General features: G+C 40.6%; 2 protein-coding genes across 2 annotated transcripts in view; both read left to right on the forward strand.

Moving 5' to 3' along the window:
- LOC134671792 (ras-related protein Rab-23) overlaps positions 1-20,149 on the forward strand; it is a 61,359-nt gene extending 41,210 nt beyond the window's left edge. Inside the window, 7 exon segments of the mRNA XM_063529621.1 lie at positions 2,541-2,738; positions 5,841-6,003; positions 8,663-8,742; positions 9,685-9,838; positions 11,898-11,950; positions 16,414-16,557; positions 18,366-20,149. Coding sequence (XP_063385691.1) covers positions 2,584-2,738; positions 5,841-6,003; positions 8,663-8,742; positions 9,685-9,838; positions 11,898-11,950; positions 16,414-16,543 — 735 coding nt within the window. The 5' untranslated portion in view covers positions 2,541-2,583 and the 3' untranslated portion in view covers positions 16,544-16,557; positions 18,366-20,149.
- On the forward strand, positions 7,813-8,386 carry LOC134672161 (uncharacterized). The gene has a single exon (XM_063530062.1). The coding sequence runs from the start codon at positions 7,832-7,834 to the stop codon at positions 8,384-8,386; it is 555 nt and encodes a 184-aa protein (XP_063386132.1). The 5' UTR covers positions 7,813-7,831.
- Positions 20,150-22,920: the final 2,771 nt, after the last annotated feature.

Below are 22,920 nucleotides of genomic sequence, written 5' to 3' on the forward strand. Positions count from 1 at the left end.
CCAGCCGTCATAAGGTACCTTTTCCCATGGAGTGTCACAAATATTTCCATTGAGTAAATAAATAGTGAGTTGAGTAGCATAGTGAGGATTAGTTCGACCCGTCAGACTGTGTGATACCTGTTTATTAATTTTATATAAAAACAGTGAAAAAACACTAGTACGTACGTTTTAATTGTCATATAATTTTAATGAGCGAAAATATAAATGTCATAGGTAGGTGCTTAAGATTCAACTTGCAGTCAAGTTGAAATTATCGTTTCTGCAAGAACGCTACTTGTATAGTAGTGTAGGTAGAGTCATAGGTATTGATAGAGCTTTTATTTGTCCGCCTCCACACTTGACGACTCTATGTTGTTGTTGACCTAACACAAATATAAAGCGGGATCCAACCAGAGTGCCTCAAACAAGCTGCTTTCTGAAATAACTCGACCAATTGACGTTTTGTAATTTCTACCACTGACGCATCCAAAATGTGTATTTTCATCTTATTTCGACAGATCACAATGAAGTAGAAACAGTGGCGGATTTGCCCTAAGGCCCCTAAGGCCCAGTAGGCCCGGGCCTAGGGCGGCAAGATATTTAGGGGCCGCAAATTGTGACAAAAAATTCGCTGATGATAACAAGAAATAATTCAAGATTATAGTCAATATGATGGGTGCTGAGAAAGGGGCGGCTACAGGGCCTGTTAGGCCTAGGGCGGCAAAGACTGCAAATCGGCCACTGAGTAGAAATGTACGTGTTTATGTCTGTGTGTGTATATGTGACACGCTCTTATAGCTCTACAAATAAGATCGTGTACGATATTTTTGCGGCCTCCGTTCGTAGTGTAACATATTATTGCAGGTGACTGTACAGTGTCCTACTGTTTACAAACAGTGGGAAATGGTTTGCTAAATACTACTTACACTCCACTCAGAGTTTGGTCTTTGGCTATCCATAAAAAGTGGCTGACTGTATAGAAACGGATAATGCTTACGTATTTAACAGTTTGAACGCCACAGACGGCAATTGACGGCAACGCAAAATCGTGACAACTACGCCAAAGACGGAATTTGACGTCGTTCGTTTTTTTGATGACGATGATGATTGATGATGATGTTCGTGGCGTCAGGATGATGATGGCACGGCAAATGGATGCGCCGTTTGTCGTTCAAAAGGTTAAAATAAGATGTCGTGTGTCATTTGGACCTACTACTTTTTAATATCAAGTAGGATCATATGTTGTATGGAACGGCCGATCAGTAATTTAAATTGGTTTCATAAGACTCATCTTTACGTTTATCATTTGTCATCAAATTTTACCAAGTTTCATGCGTATAAAATACCCAACGAGAAAACTTAGCTCGAGGCCATTCACGTTTTATGACCGTCTTACGAAACTCGTGGTACTTTACACTCTCTCACCTCGCCAATGTTCTTAATTCAGGTTACAAATGAGATTAGCATTAAGTTTAAATACATTTGTATCGCGTGACACAAGTCATTTAGACCGCCATGTGCCACGACAACGTAGTTATTTGAAAATATACTTAAATACAATATTAATACATTGGTCTTGAGTTTACAAAAATGTAGCGTCGGACAAAACAACGCAATGTTTGTATTCTGCAGTGCAAACAATTGTAAGTACGCACACAACAATAATATAATATAAACAATTGTAATTGTAGTGTGGCAAAATGCCGGGATAACGCGAGGAAGAAGAAGAATTGTGAGTACGAGTACTAACATGTAAAGGTACTTACTCTTTCAAGTTTTGTGGAGTAAACCAACAGAAAGCTACGTTGAGAAAGCAGATATAATACTTGTCTCGTAAAGTGTATTGATATGAAATTACTTTCCCTGAACACAACGTCTCATTGGGACTGAGGTTACGTTACGAGCAAGTACATAAATATATAACTAACACACTGCACGGCATCGGCAGTAGAATAGTTACTGCTCATTTTATTTCTTCAAGCTCATACTCGTATCCTCTTGTCGCAGTCACAATGTAAATATCATCAATCTTATAGAAACTTAAATTGGGTACAATTTTACAATTTCTTTCGGCACTCGTCGATTGCATCCTGATGTGTACTTGGGTGAAGGATATTTTATATTGTGCAGTATTAACCCGTAGAACGTCCACCATACAAAAAATTTATGCAAAGCAATTTGACCCATATTGATCTGTAGTAACGGCTGATACTAAGTCGCTACGACCCAAATTGAGTTAACATCACACGTGTTTTGTCATCTAGCGGCCTAGCATGAGTTCAAGTTCTTGTGGCCTCGCGCGCGAGAACGCAACTTATGCTAGACCGCGTGGGATTTTCACGTTCAACCGCTCGCACTACAAATATCTCGCTTATAGTCGTTACTGACAGCTTCACTGCTTATTGTAGTTGTGAATGGACATCCACATTGTGGATGTGTGGATTGTGGATCCATATTAGTTGTGGATGGATATCTAGCCAGATACTTGCCCTATTGGTTCCTAGCAAAGCCGACAAGACTAGTGAAGGATAACGCATTAACTCCTCGCTTCATTGTTCCAGGCGATCAACCCACACTGATGTATGACACCCACATGGTGCGAGGATGCGTGAGGAGGAGCTGGAGGTGGCGCTGAAGGTGGTGATCGTAGGCGACGGAGGCGTCGGCAAGTCCAGCATGATCCAGCGGTACTGCCGAGGGACCTTCACCAGGGATTATAAGAAGACGATTGGTGTAGACTTTTTAGAACGACAAATTGAGTGAGTATTACAATGAGCAGGTACTTATACCTACAAAATAAGAAGCTCATAAGCCACAGGTGTCGCTGAAGGTGGTGATCGTAGGCGATGGCGGCGTCGGCAAGTCCAGCATGATCCAGCGGTACTGCCGCGGGACCTTTACCAGGGATTATAAGAAGACGATTGCTGTTGACTTTTTAGAGCGGCAAATTGAGTGAGTACAAATATGATGCCATAAGAGCAGCGGTCGGCACCTCTCGCTTACGGCCCGCGAGCCTCCCTGGTTATTTTGTATGTAATATTGACAAACGACAATGTCTGCTAAAGTCTCAAATATTACCAAAGTGCGGCCCGCGTCAACTTCGTTAACTACTATGTGGCCCTTGGCTGCTAAAAGGTTGCCGACCGCTGCCTAAGAGCCACAGGTGGCGGTGAAGGTGATGGTCGTCGGGAATATCTGCCGCGGTGCCTTCAGCAGGGACTACAAGAATACCTACTATTGGTGTCTATTTCCTGGAGCGACAGATTGAGTACAACACAGGTGACACTTATGGTTCGTGGGCAAGCCCAATTTGGTTCTGTTGTGTAGTGCAACTATGACTGAAGATCATCAGACAAACCAGCATGATCAGTCATTAAAGGTTCCGTCATACAAGCGCGTTTTCCGGGCGGGGCGTGAGCGTTTTATATGTAAAATCGGCGCGCCCCGCTTACGCGCCGCCCGCAAAACGCGCCTGTGTGCCGGAGCCTTAAGTGTATATGAGTATAAGTACTTATTTTTAGTGGCAGAAGCACTTTAACTTTCTTCGCCTAAAAATTTCGTATCATTTGACTTCTATCAACTGTCACGTAACAAGTATTTTCGTGCCTGCAATACGGAAGTGTTGTTAACCAAAATGTTTACAGGAAACTTATTTTTTATTATTTTTTATTAAGATTGAATCTCCAATAATCGTACCTCAAAATGTCATCAAAATGATCTCAAAAGCTGTGGCCGTATTCCAGACAGGCGGCTGTGTGCCATCGCCGCCAAGCTCTATCAGAGCGGCTACCGCGAAAACCGAAATTCGCAAATTGCGGGGATCTTTATCTTCTACTCCAACGAAGGCGTAATTAGAGTGACAGAGAAAAATCCCCGCAATTTGCGAACTTCGATTTTCGCGGTTATAGCCCAGTATCAGCCTATACCGTCTGCGTGACAGTAAAATTTACATTTATGGAAACAAAATCTATTTATGGCTTGATGGTTTGTATTGTATTGTGGCATTCTTTAAATATAACGGCAAATACCACAGCTGTAGTCTATTTTTATAATTAAAACTATAGTTAAAATAGTTAATGGCTAGATTTGAATCTCGAATCGCTTGTTTTGTCAAGAATATGTAAAATAGCGATTAATTTTATTACGATATTCGGCGTTTCCGTGGAATGATTTACGACTTCTTCTTCTTACGTTCTGGCTTGTCTAATTCTTAACCAAATTAGTGGAAATAACATGATTCAACTAATTATATAAGACTTCGTGTTGCATAACGGATAGAAATATCGAAGAAATGTTTGTATGACGTCAAATTGAATGGAAAAAAAATATTTGACACTCTTGTATAATTTTCACTTAGGCCGTTACGATTACGGATTGCATAACGACGTTCCAGCGTCTACCTAATTCTCCATAGCAGGGCTCTCCAAACCCCGGCCCGCGGGCCATCCAATCCGGCCCGCCGACACTCAAAGCATCAGGGCCGCGGGCCATCCAATCCGGCCCGCCGACACCCAAAGCATCAGGCCCGCGGGAGCCAGGCCCCAGGGGTTCAGCCCTAACGGTGAACGGTGACCCGCGCGAAAGTTTCTGAGGCGCAATCATGGCCCTCAGGTTAAAAAATTTGTAGACCCCTGCTCCATAGGAATGCAGCTAATCTACCTTTGACGGACATCACAAAGGAACTTAAAATTAGCAAGCTTCATGTCTTGCCTTGAGTCGTTGTAAGAAGTTAGGAAAGAACAGTCTCTAGGGGAACCTGGGGAGGGTCGAACCCATGGGGAAACTTGATAAATTTTATTGTAGTTTAGGTTTTATTTTTATTAATTTAGTATAATTTATAGTTTATAAGTTTTTATACAACATTTATATTGATTCTTACTTGAAATAAACCCCATTTTAAAACGGAAAAACGGAAAAAAAGTCAATGCTTACATTGCTTACTTGACACGTAATGACTGGCTGACTGACATAATATATGTAATTACAGGTACGCATACAAGTTAGGTACTATTTCACAGGTAATTTTTGAATGTTCTCAAATTTCAAATATAACATGTAAATTATTCAAATAAATCAGATGTGAAACCTGATAGTGATACCCGGAAGCTAAGTTTACGATCTACCTAACAGATATATACCCGATAACCAGACTCTAGTTTACTGCCTTCGCGAGTGTTAATAGTTAATTAAAACAGCGAACGAGCTATAGGTACTAAATACTAAAATAATTTAAGTATCCATATTTTAGTGTGGATTTAATTCCACTTTCAAAATTTAGCATTCAAAGATGTAGATTTCTAGCAATAAGGAGTGGGTTTAATCGTGTTTGTAACTATAGCTAATTGGGTCTACCTAACTCTTAGCTCTCAAATATAGAGAAATCTGATTAGTTTAAACTTTACAGCTTTTGACATACCTACCTACTAATAACGCTTAACTATAAACTTAAGCGTTTAAACAATGTCAGAGCGATTTCTTTAACGAAAGGGCAGGTAAAATAAATTTAATAATCACCTAGATACAGTTATCCCTGTCACACTTACCTACTTATATCATTCATCTACTTACATTTGATTACACGATCAACTTAATTAATATTTTTTTGTTTTTAATTTTATTTAATATTAGATTAGGTATATAGAAGCTATATATAAAATTATCTTATAATAAAATTAGAAATTAAAAACTAAACAAATCTAAATTACATCTAAATAAGGCCCCCGCGGCATTGTGCCAAAGATGCTGGCAGCATTCCCTCGCTGAATGGCATTACTAATGCGCTGCGAGAGAAAGCTGCCAGCTCTCTGGTCCCCGGTAGTATCGACGAGCTTTTTGCACAGTTCTTTAATTTATCTGTCCAGGATCGATGGCGAGGAGGTGCGGCTCATGTTATGGGACACGGCGGGGCAGGAGGAGTTCGACGCCATCACCAAGGCGTACTACCGCGGCGCGCATGCGTGCGTGCTCGCCTTCTCTACCACAGACCGGGACTCATTCCTGGCATTGCACTCGTGGAAACTCAAGGTATGTGCTGTGACACTGCGGGTAGCAGTTCGATATCACCAAGGCGTACTACCGCGGCGCGCATGTGTGCGTGCCTTCTCTACCACAGACCAGGACTCATTTCTAGCGCTGCACTCGTGGAAACTCAAGGTATGTGCTGTGACACGGCGGGTAGCAGTTCGACATCACCAAGGCGTACTACCGCGGCACGTAGTATGCGCATGCTGGCTTATTTTATTATTTCTACTCCACTACTGACCGGGATTCATTCATTCTGGCGCTGCACTCGTGGAAACTCACGGTACCTTCGTGCTGTCACGGCGGGAAGCAGTTCGACATCACCAAGGCGTAGACGCTTACCTGTCTGACTCTAGTACCTCACGAATCAGCAAAAAGATGCTCACCACTCAGAAGCCTCCCCGAGGAATCGTACAATACCGTCCTTCCTTCCCCGACTCGATTTATAAACATTCCGCAAAAAAATTTCGTGGAGTTTAGACGGGAAAAGTTTTAGAATTATAGCAATACACTTATGAAAACTTGAGGTAATATGATCTCCAGCTACGTACAGCCATACTTACTATTTAGGCCTCCCATCCCACAAAGTAAAAGGTTTGCAAAAATTCTTAGATTGCCTCGGCGCAACATGAACGCGTTTACAATTATTTTCACACTAGCATTAAACGTTTATACGGAGCTTGCGGCTTGCGTGCTCTCAATATCTCATTGTTGTTTGGGAGAGAATGCACAGAGATGCAAGTCGGTATGACAGGGAGTGATTAAGGTCACGCTGTCGATTCTCACAATGCTAACGTTAGCATTTAGATGCCTTCCAGCTAATGAAATCTACATGAAATTCATATTAAGTACTTTATTAAGAGGATCATCTTAATTCTAATCAGTTATACGTGCATTTAGGGTCTAATTTTACCGATCGAACAGTTTATGAAGTGGGACATCCTATCTTGAGGCGTAGAAGATACGATTATACTTTAAGTGTGACCAATCAGAGTTCTACATCACATGAATTCTAGGTATATGACTATCTACCGGACGGCGTTATACGGAAGACTTAAGTCCTTCAAAAACCTGGGACATCTTGTTTAAGAGCAGAGATTTGAAGAAACTTGGACTAAGACAAGTAGGCTAGCACACCTACGTAAGATTTTGGGAACGAACGAGTGAATTTTCCTTTCAATCTAAGTGAGGCATGACATTGTAAGTGAGACCATAAATTGGCTACAAAGCTGCAGGCATGTATAAACCGATTGTCGCAGCTGGAGCCGGTCACGCGCCGCGGTCGACATAACGTTGCCAACCGGTTCCGATCGATTCGCATTGTCGCCTACAATTACCTAACTACTTGTCAATATCCGTCGACGTGTTCGCACTTTATTCAACGATACTATCAAATTATGCTCCATTTTGTAATTTAAATCCCGAGTTTCCTAAATCCGAACAAAGCCCATGAACTGATTTAGGGACACGTGAACTCTATATTTTATAGTAGGTAGGGTATACCTCTCTGGGCAAATATTAGCACTGATACTTAGTGCATACCCCAATTTCGTTAGTCCTCATTGCATCTATACTACTCGTATTGCTTCGAAGTCTAATCTTCCTCCATTAAGTACCAGCTCTTAAGTTTAGGTATTTTACATGAATGCATTATAATGCTTAACTATTTATGTTTGGTTCATCACTCGACATCCTGATCGCAAAGATAAAAAAGGTCACGTTAAACATCCGCGCTATAACTAGCACGATTCATTGATAAGTTCCTAAAATATAGCACCAGTAAACACTCGGTGTTATCAGTCACCATTTGGACGCCGCAAAACAACGCGCAATGTGCATTAACCGTCTGATTCTGGTTTTGGCAGTGTTATTTGTACATTGTGAAAGTTCGAGAGAATCTCAATGCATTGATTATTACAAAACGGGAAATAACTTCGATCTGAGTACCCTTCAAGGAAATTGGTACGCTGTATACTTCTGGCCACCGAACAGCCGACAGAGAAAAAGTTGTGAAGTGATTAATTTTAAAAAGTTATCTCAGGATGAAGTAATTTCACTCCAAAGTGCTTGTTCCAGCTCTAATGTATCGGGAAACACGAACGTTGTACAGTCGTCGTATATAAACAACGTTGGGAAGTTAACTACAGTGACTTATTACGGAGATCTTGAAGTCAAATCTCTATACCGCTCGTGTGATCGGATCTACAAATATTTGTTCATACCTGTGAAGGATAACTATGTGATGGGCATAAACTGTTCGTCGGGTGGACGGGGCGTGCTTTTGGCGAAGAGCTTGGGATCAGCCACCGAAATCCAGAAGACTGTTGAGAGCATAGATATCATGACTGGAAGAGAAGGGAGCTCAGACTGTCCTCTAAAACGTTAATAACAATTTACCGGGGCAAGAAACTTAACCAAAGATCAACTTTCAACCTTATTTCCAAGTGAATTCATAGTTTAATAGTTTACTTGAAAACCTAATAAATTTTATGGGCTACCCCAGTTGCACCTCTTAGTACTGTGCCTTATTTGTTAGGTATCCTAACACAAAAACCCAGTTATCCAGGTAATAGCATTGTAAAGTATATTTGTCTAGTAGTGTCTTACTGAAACTGAAGAAGCGAATGCTGTATTTAAATCATTAATTTTAATTTACTTTCAGGTGGAGAATGAATGTGGAGAAATCCCAACCATCATAGTTCAAAATAAAATAGACCTAATGGACCAGTGCGTCGTCGGACCGTGAGTATCTTTCATCATTATCATAAATATCGTGTACCTATCTGCTTAGTTAATCACACACAATTAATGAAACCTATAACTGTATACCTACAGTTATTTAATATTTATATCAAGTGGTTATGACATTATTTATCTAATAGATATCTTTAAAACAAGCAATTCTTGTTTATTTATATATATATATGTATATTTCGGGGATCTCGGAAACGGCTTTAACGATTTCGATGAAATATACTGTGCTATACCTATGGGGGTTTTCGGGGGCGATAACGATTTATTATAAGACCGAAACCGAAAGGGGAAAACGCGCATTTTTGAGTTTTTATATGTTTTCCGAGTAAAGCTCGCGGTCTCTCAGATATTATTCACTTATTAGTCCAAGAACGGACCAATTATAAGTATAACCTACCTGCTAATTATTATATATATTTACTTCTCTGGTGTAAGTTACTTACATAACGTATATCAATCGAATCCAGGCCATTATCCTATTGGAGGGTTCAACAGCAAAACTGCTAAGGAGCTTCTAGGGCTCAAAAGACACAAAACTTGTGCGGTGACTAGAATTTTGACTGGACACTGCAAGTTGAACAAACACATGTTCCAAATAGGGAAAAAACAAGATGCGACATGCAGGTTCTGCCAGGAGTCGGAGGAGACTGCTATGCACATTATCTGCTCCTGCGGACCACTAATGTCTAAAAGAAGTACCTAACCAAGGGCGACATATATTGGAACCCTATGGACGTACAGAGCATTTTACGGCCCAAATAATCTGGAATTTCCTGGACTCAACGGGCATTAGTAATAAACTTTGAAGGGCCGTCACAATAGATCACAGCTTGGTCGAAGTGGCACTCAAAGGCCCACAACACCCACAAATAAATAAATATAAAAATCCAATTGAATGTTCATTAAAAACTGTCTTCGTAACTTTTCCAGGGACGAGGCAGAGCTAGTGGCACGTGCGCTTGGCTGCCGGCTGATGCGTGCCTCGGTGAAGGAAGACGTGAACGTCGGGGCCGTGTTCCGCGCGCTGGCGGCGCGCTGCCTGGCCGACCAGCGGCGCGACGAGGAGGACGTGCCGCCCTGCGCCGTCTCCACGCCCGTCATAGGTCAGTACTATCCGGTTCGTAACTCTTGCAGGGACAAGGCAGAGCTAGTGGCACGTGCGCTTGGCTGCCGGCTGATGCGTGCCTCGGTGAAGGAAGACGTGAACGTCGGGGCCGTGTTCCGCGCGCTGGCGGCGCGCTGCCTGGCCGACCAGCGGCGCGACGAGGAGGACGTGCCGCCCTGCGCCGTCTCCACGCCCGTCATAGGTCAGTACTATCCGGTTCGTAACTCTTGCAGGGACAAGGCAGAGCTAGTGGCACGTGCGCTTGGCTGCCGGCTGATGCGTGCCTCGGTGAAGGAAGACGTGAACGTCGGGGCCGTGTTCCGCGCGCTGGCGGCGCGCTGCCTGGCCGACCAGCGGCGCGACGAGGAGGACGTGCCGCCCTGCGCCGTCACCACGCCCGTCATAGGTCAGTACTATCCGGGAATTACAGCGATGAGCTATAAAGTTGTGAATCCACTCCACCAAAGTAGAATGCGAACCTTTCACGTAGATCTACCATCTACGCAGATAGTACGTCATACGACGACACCACTGCCACCAGTCCTGCTATACCTATGCACAGTACCAGCAATGTCAGCGAACCGAAGACGACGAACGAATTAGTCCCATCATTAGTGATAACAATCGGCTAGTAGGTATCTAGGTGTCTCACCATGTCTTTCTAATTCTTCTTCGAATTTACCTCACCGGTTCCATCTATCTATGACATATTTTAAATTGTTTCGTACGATGTCAATCTGGCTTAGATACAGACATGATTTCTTTTTAATTTTACTAAGGACTTAATACCCTAATGATGATGATGAATGATGAGTGTTTAATAATATAGGTACTTACACTCAAGAGAACAATCAACAAGATGCCTCAAATTATTAACCTAATCAAATGAAAAAAAAAAACGGAACAAAGGCGCCAATAAGAGGCCAATAACCATCTCGTCGCAATAATGCCCAGTAGACCTACGACAATGATCTTTGACTCTGAGAGTGAAAGTTCACTTACCGTGTGTCGCCTAAACGGCCCATGTAGGAGTTAAACACCTTTGTAATGTGGAGCGTTCGGGTAGCAAATAATACTATGAAAGTCTGCTGAATACTGAACTCCTTTATTGAGTAAATTGGTGCTTATATACTAGTGGCCTACGTGAGTGGCATTTAGGTGACCTTTATGAAATGTACTTAGAATTATTGTTTATTTTATTAAATATATTTTCTATTTATTAAATGTCACCTAAATGTCACCTCGATAATGCGTCCGGAATAATGTTATCGGAACCCTTACGATGTTTTATTGTAAAATTAAAACAAGACAACCTTACACACCAACGGGCTAATCTACCGGTAGGGTTACTCAGGGAAAGAAACCACTGTAGCGCTGAGTGGTCGGTGTAAACAGTGAAGCTCCTGCCATTATCCAAATAACAACGCCAGTGTTCTAGCGCTGTTAGGACCGCAAGTGTCTCTTTCTCCGTTATGCTATAGTTCCTCTCAGCGCCTGACAGAGATTTGCTCATATAAGCGACCGGCCTCTCCTTACCTTGGATCGTCTGTGTCAGCATAGCTCCTATACCATAGCTGCTAGCGTCTGTGTGGACTTCGAATGGCTCTTGATAATTTGGACAAGCTAAGACGGGTGCTGTCACCAAACACCTTTTGAGCTCTTTAAAAGCAGTATCTGCTTCCGGCGACCAATTAAAGGGAGGCGCATTCTTTCTATTGGAGGTCAATTTATTCAGAGGCCCTGCCAACGTGCTAAAATTAGGCACAAATCTACGATACCATGAGGCTGTTCCCAGAAATCGTCTTAAGTCCGCTAAGCATGTAGGAACTGGGTAGTTTTCTATCGCAGCCACCTTTTCTGGGTCTGTTCGTAAACCTTGAGAGTCCACCACATACCCAAGGTATTTAAGTTGGTTGCGAAAGAACTGACACTTATCGATATTTATCGTCAAGTTTGCGTATTTCAATTTGTCGAGAACACGTGACAATAACGATAGGTGTTCATCGAAGGTGTTGCTCACCAAAATAATGTCGTCAAGATAGGCGAATACTTTTAAATCAAATTCGTGGCCAAACATCATGTCAACCAGACGTTGTTGCGTGGCCGGTGCGTTAGTAAGCCCAAAAGCAGTGGTTTTAAAGCGAAATGTACCGCGACCTGGGACGTAAAACGCCGTTTTATCTCTATCGTTTTCAACAATTGGTACCTGCCAGAATGCCTTCGAGAGATCGATGCTGGTGAGATACTTAGCATCTCGTAAATTATCTAATATTTCTGACATGTAAGGCAGATTGTAGGCATCCTTCTTAGTGACAGAGTTTAACTTTCTGCTGTCCAGACAAAAACGGGGCTCTCCATTCTTTTTCCTAACAATAAGCACTGGGGATTGCCAAGCACTTTCACACGGTTCGATGACGTCAAGTGCTAACATTTCGTCCACCTGTTCAGTCAGGATACGTTGCTTTTCAGGGGACATACGGTAGTAGCGTTGCCTGATGGGCTGCGCATCCCCTGTGTCGATATGATGCGAAATTAAAGCAGTACGACCAAGACCCTTTACTCCTGTAGACTGTTGTCTAAACATATCAATAATATTTTGGACTTTATCACGCTGCAAGTTATCCAACCTTTCCAAACCGACTATATGAGATGTCTTGTCAATGGTTCCTAAAACAACCTCTGGGGTATTAGTAGGCTGAGCGATGTCTATAGTGCCAATCAATTTGGGACAAAGCTCAAATATCCTCCAAAAGTCCACACCTAATATTAAAGGATTTTTGACCTCTGGAACAACGTGTGCGGTCACAGTGTGAATTGAATTATTGAATTCGATAGGTAACAACATGTAGCCTAAACTCCCTAAGATATGGCCTCCAGCACCTTCAAATGACTCCGCATCATCCGTGAACAGCGGCAAACCTAAGTCTAAAAGTTCCTTGTGAGAATTACGCCCAAGGATAGTGTTTTCAGCACCTGAATCTAAAAGCCCAATAGCATTTTTACTATTAATTTTTACTTGAATGTACGCCCTACTATCGTACTTTGGCTTTGTTGTCAGAATTGAAGCGACCTTGTAAGCACAAAAAAAATTCTTAATGACCTTCAACCAGTCATGCCATTCAGATTTATTAAAGTTACAAGACCCAGGTGTACTACAATTCTGGTTAACTAGTTTTTTGCAACATTGGTAGACGGTTTCTGACAATCCGGACAGTCATAAAAGCGTACGCCCGGACGACCACAACGGAAACATAAGATGGTCCGTTCAGCTTTGCAATTTCTAAGAGAATGAGAATCATCCCTACAACGAGGACAAAACTTATTTTTGGTTGTAACACTTGCAACCGTGTGCACAGGCTTAGGATTAGTTTCATTTTGTGAACCGCCCGAGTAGGACGAAGTTTTGTTAATATTTGGCGGAAACGACTTATAAAAACGATTCGAACCGCTGGGATGGGAGTAAGCGAAATCGGGTGCCATAGTATCTTGAGTCACTCGTGGTGGTTCACGGAAATGAGAAAGACGAGATTGAATATTTTCATAATTCTTGCAAAGCAAGCGTAAGCTATCGATATCTGGGATAGACTGCACGGATGATAGTACCGCGGCATAGCAAGGTCTAATATTGTGCAGTAAAATCTCCAGCTTCTCTGCCTCCGATGGCTGGCTGTCCAATTGTGAGAACATGCCGGCCATAATAGCTAAGTATACAGTGATATTCTCACGTTCGCCTTGTGTGCGAGCTCTTATTTCCTCCCTAAAAAAATAGTCATAATTGGGTTGACTAAAATCTTCCTTCAGGAGCTTGCAGACATCCTCCCAGGAAGACACCTGATCCTTGATACCGCGAAACCAATGGAGAGCATCATCACTAAATATTTCAGTGGCAAATGAAAGGATTTTAGTACCAGGTATAGAACGGGCTGAAGTAAATTCGCCGACTCTTTTTATAAAAGCCCGAACACAAGTTTTGCCATTATATTTAAGTTTAGCAAGCTCGGTCATAAATCCTTTGTCACAGGAAACAGAGATAACTCTCCCTTCAAGAGGAACGGAATCTGAGGCAACATTATCACTCGCCAGGTTTTGGGAAGCTGGTTCCAACCGGTCCAAGCTCGACCCCAGGACCTCAGATTTACTAATGCTTCTATTAAGACCCTGAAGTAGGTCAGGTGATGAAGAGGTATCGATACGGGCTAATCTAAACGATATGTGTTTGTGTAGATTCTTCGCTCGTGCGAGCTTATTTTTATCAAAGGCGGCTGATATCTGTTTCAATAGATCATCCAAGCGTATTAAAGATTCATCGACTCCAGATATATCTGTTTTAGCATCAAACGGCGACTCTAAAATATCGTCAGAAGGTAGCAAAGGCGCAAGTTTAACAATTTGCTTTCGCAGGCCATCTACAGTAGAGGATGGCGTCTCGCCGCGAATACCTACCTCGTAACTGAGTTCCGGTTTTTGCAGGGATAAAAACTTTATTTCAGACATTGTTTTTTTTTATGTTTGGGTAAGTGTGAATCGATGAGATAAGCTTAGCACTCCGTTCTGTTACAGAATTAATTAGCAGATGAGTTGTATTTAAAGGTAGAAAATGTTAGCTCCCGAAGATATAGACACAGCACGAAGAGAAAAGGAAAAGAAAAAAAATTAGAGAGAGTAATGATAATGAAACTAAAAAAAGCAAGCGAAATTAGTGTATAGAGTGTTTACAAAACAAATTAAAATTCTATAGGACTCAAGTGCAATTATTAACAAGTTATCACCACTCTATACCCTAATTATTCAACGAAAATATGGCAAATACGAAAACCGTGAGTAAATACAACCTTACAAATTCTAAACTACAACGCTCACAACACAAACCAATACAAGCGTGAATCCCAAGTGAAAAAATATATTCCGTAAATAAGGAATTCACTAAAAAGCTAGACTGTTCAACTTCCACGCTATGGGCGCCACTGTCGCGTTATTACTTAGAATAACCGATTAATTAAAACAATTTTAACTTTGAACAACAGGTTTATTACCAATAACATACAAATATTAAACTACGGAACGCGGGTCTACTTAATTAATGTTGAACAGCCTAACTAGCCTAAAACTTGGGAAACCGCAAAACGACACTTCCCTTAATTATCCGTTCGATCGGCGACGGTGAGCGCTCCGAACGCAGGTAGCAACGTAGGCACGGAGATGGACTGATAAGCGTCGAAATGTGGCAGTCACTTCCCATCAATCGGGAATTTCAAGAAATGTCCAAATGTTGTGATCGCCAGCCTCGGGTACCAACAGCCCGTACGGTGTTCCTGAAATGATCCGGGGTCACGGGTTAATGCAGGTCTTCTAATCAACGTTTGTTCAGCGCCACCGGAATTTATTATTAAGGAGAAGTGTAAAGCTAATGGTTGAGTGTGGCGGTGAACAAAAGCAGAGCGGAGTTTACAAGCAAGCAGTATTACGGGTTGGGTATATTTAATGACATACGTGACCGCCCGTCAATTCTTGAAATGACCACTTAAATCTATTGACTGCAACATAACTATGAACAAAGCAAGAATATTTAATATGCAAAAACAGGCACAAGCTATTATTCGCTTTTGACAAACAATTGGCTATTAAGCAATTAGCGGCCAAGAAATGATTACAATAAAGTGAGAGTATTAAACATTAATTTCGAACTATGGTTTTAAATTGAAGATATCTACTATGTACATACTTAAATACTAAATTGTGTTCACACTTACCCAAAAGTGGGGAATTAGACAAGCACGACAGTTACACACTATTTCACCGATTTATAAGATAGGTATTTATGTATAACAACTGCTTAAAGAATGATCGGAACTCAATTTGAGGTGCGCGATCGTACACAAGACAAAATATATGATGATCAATGGTGACCTTTATGAAATGTACTTAGAATTATTGTTTATTTTATTAAATATATTTTCTATTTATTAAATGTCACCTAAATGTCACATGACGTGTTGACCCTAATACCCAACACGTCATGTGCCTACTCACCGTACACCTTGTTCCGAACTTTCTTCCGATCAGCGCTGTCCACTTACATAGGTATAAGTACCTACTTGAAAGTTGGGCTATTCAATGAGCACACTCGATTGAAAGTTTTAATTGCTGCCATAATGGGCTACCGCCAGCAACAAAGACCACTAACATTTTGATACAAACGGCGACAATCGACATGTTGTGCACAAAAATATTCACTTCCTTTCTTCCAAATTTGCCTGACTTGCTTAAGCTCCTTTCGTCAACCACAAGTTTTCTTGATAGACCAGATATTACATTTGTTGGGCATTTGTTTTTATTACATCTGCATTTAGGGTGGTATTCCACCTGTCCAATGTCATTTAATCGCACTCTCTCATTAAGCAAAATGTGAGACGCTTTAAGTACACATTGGACAAAGTAATTGGATAGGTGAAATGAAACACCACCCCTTAGTTAGATTATTAGCTAGTGCGAGTATGACGACGTATGACGCTTCTTTCGAGGCACAACCACTAATAATTTCCCAAAATTTTAAGTAGTGTATTGTTATTTGCAGGCAACTTCACGAACCTGAGCAGCAACGGCACAATACTTCTGCGGCCGGTGAAGGCGCGGCCCGGCGGCAAGAAGAAGAACGTGCTGAGAAACGCTTGCCGGATACTCTGACTTGACCAACACACCTTGAAGCCGCGGACTGGACTCTGACACCAACATACCTTGAAGCCGTGGACTGGACTCTGACACCAACATAGCTTGAAGCCGCGGACTGGACTCTGACTTGACCAACATGGATTAGTAATATGTTGCATAAAATTTATTGTCATATTTTACTTTCGCATAGCAACCCTTGGCAGAATCATCATTTCGCAGAATTACTTTTTGCATAAGTTTCATGGCATACTGTTGTTTCGCACAATTTTGTAAAGCAGAATAATGCAATGGCATAATCTCAATTTGAAGAATAATACTATAATCGAATAATTGTTTTGCCGAAAATTGCGTCGCATAATATGTACTTGGCATACTGTCTTTTCGCACAATTTCCTTAGGCAGAATAATTCATTGGCATACTGTTGATGAGAATAATATTTTGATGGATAGTTAGTTTCTCGCCGAAATATAACTATTTTCATGGGATATAATGTTTAATCGATATAAAAGCTATTCGATATAACGTTTACTGGATATAATGAATATTTGTTATAAGTATTTATGGTATAATGTATTCAAATGTATAATAATAAGTTGAGGTTATAATAAAAAAAGTCGGTTCTGGCCATTGACATAGATATCTCAGGACTGGCTTTACGGGCAATAATCATGAGGCATGACAGGGGCCAGTACAGCGGTGTGACACCGCTACAACGCGATTGGTTGATGAGTTAGCATCACGCGCGCGATTGGTTGACCAGTTCGCATCACGCGCGTTATTGGTCGCAACTAGTTGCGTTAGACTGCACGATTGGCTCGAATTCGTGCGTCACACCGCTAAATTAGTACCATTTTTAGTGCCCGTAAGGCCAGTCCATAGATATATACGTTAATGGTTCTGGCGCTTCGCCGGCCGCTACCGCGGCACGCTCGCTTCGCTCGCTCGGCTCGCGCGCTGTAGGGTCGCAGTTCTACCTAACACTCCTCCTCGCTTCGCTCGTCGTCGTACCTAACTGAGACCTGCCTTAAGTTCGAATACGTAGGTTGTTATAATAGTAGTAAATATTACAAATTATACCAGTACTACATTATGCCAACTGAGCGTTATATCGAACTTAATTATATACGCTGTTAATGTTAGATTAGAAGTTGTTATATTACAAGTTCATTATACTTGACGATAGTTAGACTCTTTAAGAATATACCATGTATTGTTATAGCAAAAGTGCATTATGTCCCTCAATCGTTATATCGACTAAAAATATATCAAAAGTTGTTATATGGACCGTTACGCACCCTCTTTTGAGTAGGGGTCGCAGTTCTAACCTAACCTAACCTACAGTTCTGGCAACAATTTCTTTTGTGTAGGGGTCGCAATTGTAACCTAACCTAACCTATAGTTCTGGCAGCAATTCCTTTTATGTAGGGGTCGCAGTTCTAACGTAACTTAACCTGTAGTTCTGGCAGCAATTCCTTTTGTGTAGGTTCAGTCAGCGACATGAGTATTATGCGGTAACAATTTCGGCAGAACTTTTATTCTGCTGCATAACATTCTGCGAAATTCAAGTCTACAATATGAGCAATATGCCATAAGAAATTCGGTGTAATGTAATTTATGCTACATACTCGTACAATTCTGCGTATGTAAAATCGACGATAGTAGTATTCTGCTATTCAAAATTCTGCCAAATGAATGTTATGCGACATGACAGTTATGCTAATTATACAATTATGCAAAAGTATCATTCGGTTAAAAATGTTTCTGCGAAACCTGCTATGCGAAGTGTATTTCGGACAATCGATATTATGCAAGATAAAGGGAAGCCGACCAACATACTTTGAAGCTGCGGACTAGACGCCAGCGGGGCGACCAGCGGGCGTTCAAGGACATTCACGCATTCGATCCATTTCAATCGACATTCCAGCTAACTGTTGGGAGGAACGCGCGGAGATGAGACTGGAGTGGCGTCGTAACCTGCGGGAAGGCTTGGCAAAGCATGACGAGCTCTGGTTTAACCAATTTAAGCAGAAACGAAATCGCAGAGCTGTTGGACCACCCCAGGAGTCGACACGTCTGTGATCGATGCGGCAAGAAATGCCGATCAGCCATTGGTCTAAACAGTCATCGCAGTCGATGTAGACTGTAGACTACCTCCTCAAAATACCTTCTTTAGTCGCTGCAACTACCATCTGCAAAGATGCTATGGCCAATGATGAATTTTCACTCGTCCCCCGCCATGAGTTTGCGTCCAGGCTTCGGTCTGAGAGAGGATAGAGCCACCTTGGATTTTCACACGTTGCATTCTGCGTTTTAACTTTGAACGTGCCAGTGACTTCTGTCAGCGGTCTTAACTCTGTAGTGGCACATTCGAGTGAGTGACTAGGCGAATAGCTTAGACTCTAAGCTATTCGCCTAAGGCTTAGAGCGAATAGCGACGAACTGATTTAAGTACATTCACACATTGGCGTTGGTTACTGCAGAGCTGTAAAGTTGAAGAATAATTAAATACCGTGGCAGAGTTTCACTAGATGACGGAGTACCCGCGCCATACAATTTTAATACTCGTTGAGTTTGACCAAGATAAGTCCGTAACGATTATGATAGCACACGCAGTGCAAGTTTGACGTTTAAAATAACACTTGCGGTGTGCTATCAAAATCGTTGCAGACTTATCAGTGCTGTGCCTAATTGTCAAACGCCAACGCCAGCCGGTAAACTGCAAATGTGACGATTTGACTCTAGCTATTTAGGGATCAAATGTAGCCGGCGTAGCAAATCCTTGTATGGTTTTACTCTTAAGTGTATATACTGTATATGTACAAACAGCTGTACATCGGTGGACCTTATTACAAAAGGCATAAGCTCCACCGATGTACAACAGTACATCGATGTAACAGACGTAACAGTGGGCGTTGGTACTCTCTGCTCATATATAGTTAAAACAGTTTCCATCATATAAAGAGGCCAATACCTTGATTTATACACTGGACTAGACACGCTTATCAAAAGCTCGTAACTTGTAATACAAGTGGAACTCCCTTTCTAATAAAGGCTGTCAAAAAGCGACTTCCACTTGTATTACAAGTATTAATTAAGCTTTTGATAAACAGGGCACAGGACCTAGTTTTATGAAGCTACAAGTTATAAATTTACAGGTGTAAATCGCGCTTGACCTTTTCACCAGTGTTGCCTGTTTTAAATAATAAAATTATAGCTTTATATGAAATGGGATCTATAAAAGTTATGTTCGTTAACAAACATATATAATTATAAATTAGACGTAGGTTATTAGTTGTACGCGTGTACATATGTGTAGTAGTTGTGTAAAATATTTGCGATGTGCAATGAATACCTAATGTTAGTTTAGATACCAACAAAATAATAACTATGGGTGTATTATTGAATCTGATATAAAATGAAATTAGATTTTCTATAATATCCTTGTCACCATTGTAAACTTGTAGTGAAAAGGTACAGTCGTTTCAGTAATACATTTATAAGTAAATACTAATTTACTCTTGAAACTTAGTCACTATTGTTCATATTGATAGATCCATGACATTGAATCATGTAAATAAATCATATTGTAAAAAATGTGGAAATAAATTATTTTTTGTAACTGCTATTGGTGTTATTTTTTGGGTAGAATAAGAAAATTACTCAATATAATACTGAAGTTAAACACATTCATTGCCACCCAGTCAAGCAAGACGTCCGCGCCAAGCCACAACAATCTCGTCATATAAATTTAAAGCAGTAGTACCACGATCTCGACTATCGGGTCGTCCGGCCTGGAAACGAAATCATATAATACCCGATAGTCAGGTTCCCGGCACTGAATGTGTTAAGAGAGAAATCTGAAATTAAACAAACTTATATAATGTTACATATTTTATTAGACATTAGAATATAAATAAAGAGGTACTTTGGAGTTTCTTACAGTACATAAATTGCTTGAAGCAAGCCGGCCACTCCCCGCGCGGCGGCCCGAGAGACGACCACATACGAGTGTAGTTATGAACCTGATAACTAAAAGTGGTACAAGTGACCTACAAGTGATAGCTTCTAGCTTTGGAGAAATCAGAAAGATGTTACCGCTTGTAGCTACAGATGCGGAAGTTGCGGAAAGTTCCTTGAAATTTCAGAGAAATTTTACAGGAAACTAAGGAAAATTAAAAATTAATTTTGAAAATGGAGAATTTCGATTCTCATACAAAAATATGAGAGTTTGCGAAACTTTCCCAAACGGAAAGTTGGCAATTTTGGAGCCTTTGCGACTGCATATCAGTACTTGTAACACGAATTAGGACCAAGTTACTAACAAATCAGGGGTCCAAGACCAAGAACTATTACTATCAAAGAGTTATTGATTGGTAGGAGATGTAGAGAAATACCTAATCTTGTCGAGTTGAAGTAGCTGGCGCTGAAAAACTTTTGATAGCTACAGTACGACATAATGTACGCAGCCGTACATCGCCTTCTACATCAGCTCTCAAATTAGAAACGATTTTTATTAGATTTTTTTTCCTTCTACAATCAATAATGCTTTTTCAAAAATTATCGAAACCTACGTTCTTTTTTCGTCTCCCGGACACCTAACCTTAACACTAAGTACCTGCTTACATTTTTTTATAGCTTTAGCATTATCAATTTCATTAATTAACTTCAAAAAGGCAATTTTCCATACCATTCAAAGACACTGACTCGCATTTTAGTAAACCAAAAGGGATCAAATGGTATCAATCACATCGAACCAGGCAATGCAACTTAACATAAAAATAAGTAACATTTGTTCAATTTAAAATCTAGCTATTATACGTATGTTACATATAAAATTATAAAAACGCTATAGTAATGAATGCTTTATCCGTAACCATCAACCGGCAAGAGTTTTTGACTCTTCCGCAAAACCCAAATGTCCTATTCAGTCCCACCTTTTCTAACCTAACAAGGTAGGAATTATCTAAAGATAATCACTAGCATCATACTTAAGAGGCGCGCTATCAATGTGCCTTAATCTTGAACTGATAGACAGATATAGACGGTCAAACAATTTTGTCAGTAGTAGTAGAAAAAGGCGCGAAATTCAAATTTTCTTAGTGACGATAACTCTTAGTGCCAACATTTTTAAAATTTGTTGCTCTTTTCTACTGACGGAAATGGCTTGACAAAGTATAATTCCAAATCGACTATGAACAACAGACAACTCTAAATCGAAAAAAAAGGTATAAACCATAGAGTTAGAAATAAACTCAATTGTTAAACTAACTTCATGTGAAACTTTTGGGACAACTTCTCGAAATGTTCTGTTCCCAATGTGAATTAAAGTGTTCACTAAAGTAACACAAAACTTTACATATAAAATACACTTCTTTTTACTAACAATATCCACTATTACTTCAAAAGAAGCATAATCTGTGAGCGTAACTTGCAGTTATAACATTCCTCCTTTATGGTATTCCACCTGTCAAATTTCATTGTAAAATTTCCTTGCATCTCACTCTCTCATTAAAGCAATATGTGAGACACAATACAGATTGGACAAAGATATTGGACAGATGGAATACCACCCTATAATTTTCATATGTTGGCAGTACTTACCAGTCTTTGTCTCACTCCGTATGATCATGATGGCCATATTAATAATATGTACTTATGCATTTTAAATAGAGATGCACCGGATATCCGGTTACTATCCGGTATCCGGCCATTATTTTACTATCCGGCCGGATACCGGATCGTAACATTGCTTGATTTCGGAGTAAACAAATTGGATTTAAGAAACAGACACGGTCATAATCGTATTTGTGTATTATTTTAAAACAATTTAATCATTCCACTGATCGCACGCGTACTCATTTCGAACCTAGAAATGAGTCCGCGCGTACGTTTGTTTACTAGGAAGCTGGTCAAACCTGCAGAATGCGCAATTGCGCACCTGAAAAAACGAACTGTAGGTAATAGATCCGCTGGCCGAATATTCGGCGGCCGGATACCGGATATTCGGCCGATGGTCAGGCCGAATATCCGGTATCCGGCCAAACCACTATCCGTTGCATCTCTAATTTTAAACCTTATATTCTAAGTAATAAGGTTGACAACTTACACATTATCAAATATGACCATATGAAATACCCATCTTCAACATTTTAACTTTTTAACAGAATGAAAGGCATACAATCCAAAAAATACCCTAAACTAATGAATTTAACTATTGATGAAAATGCAACTACAAAATATCAACACAAGCATCTAAATAAGTTTAAGACTACTGCACCATAGTCAAAAGACTAACATAACAGTTACATTTCTGGTCCGTATACTTAAGAATGCAAAAATAAAGCTATTCTAACACAAACAATATATCTGAAAAACGTATGGAAATATGTCT

This window comes from Cydia fagiglandana, chromosome 16, assembly GCF_963556715.1.
Source record: "Cydia fagiglandana chromosome 16, ilCydFagi1.1, whole genome shotgun sequence".
Classification (NCBI taxonomy): Eukaryota; Metazoa; Arthropoda; class Insecta; order Lepidoptera; family Tortricidae; genus Cydia; species Cydia fagiglandana.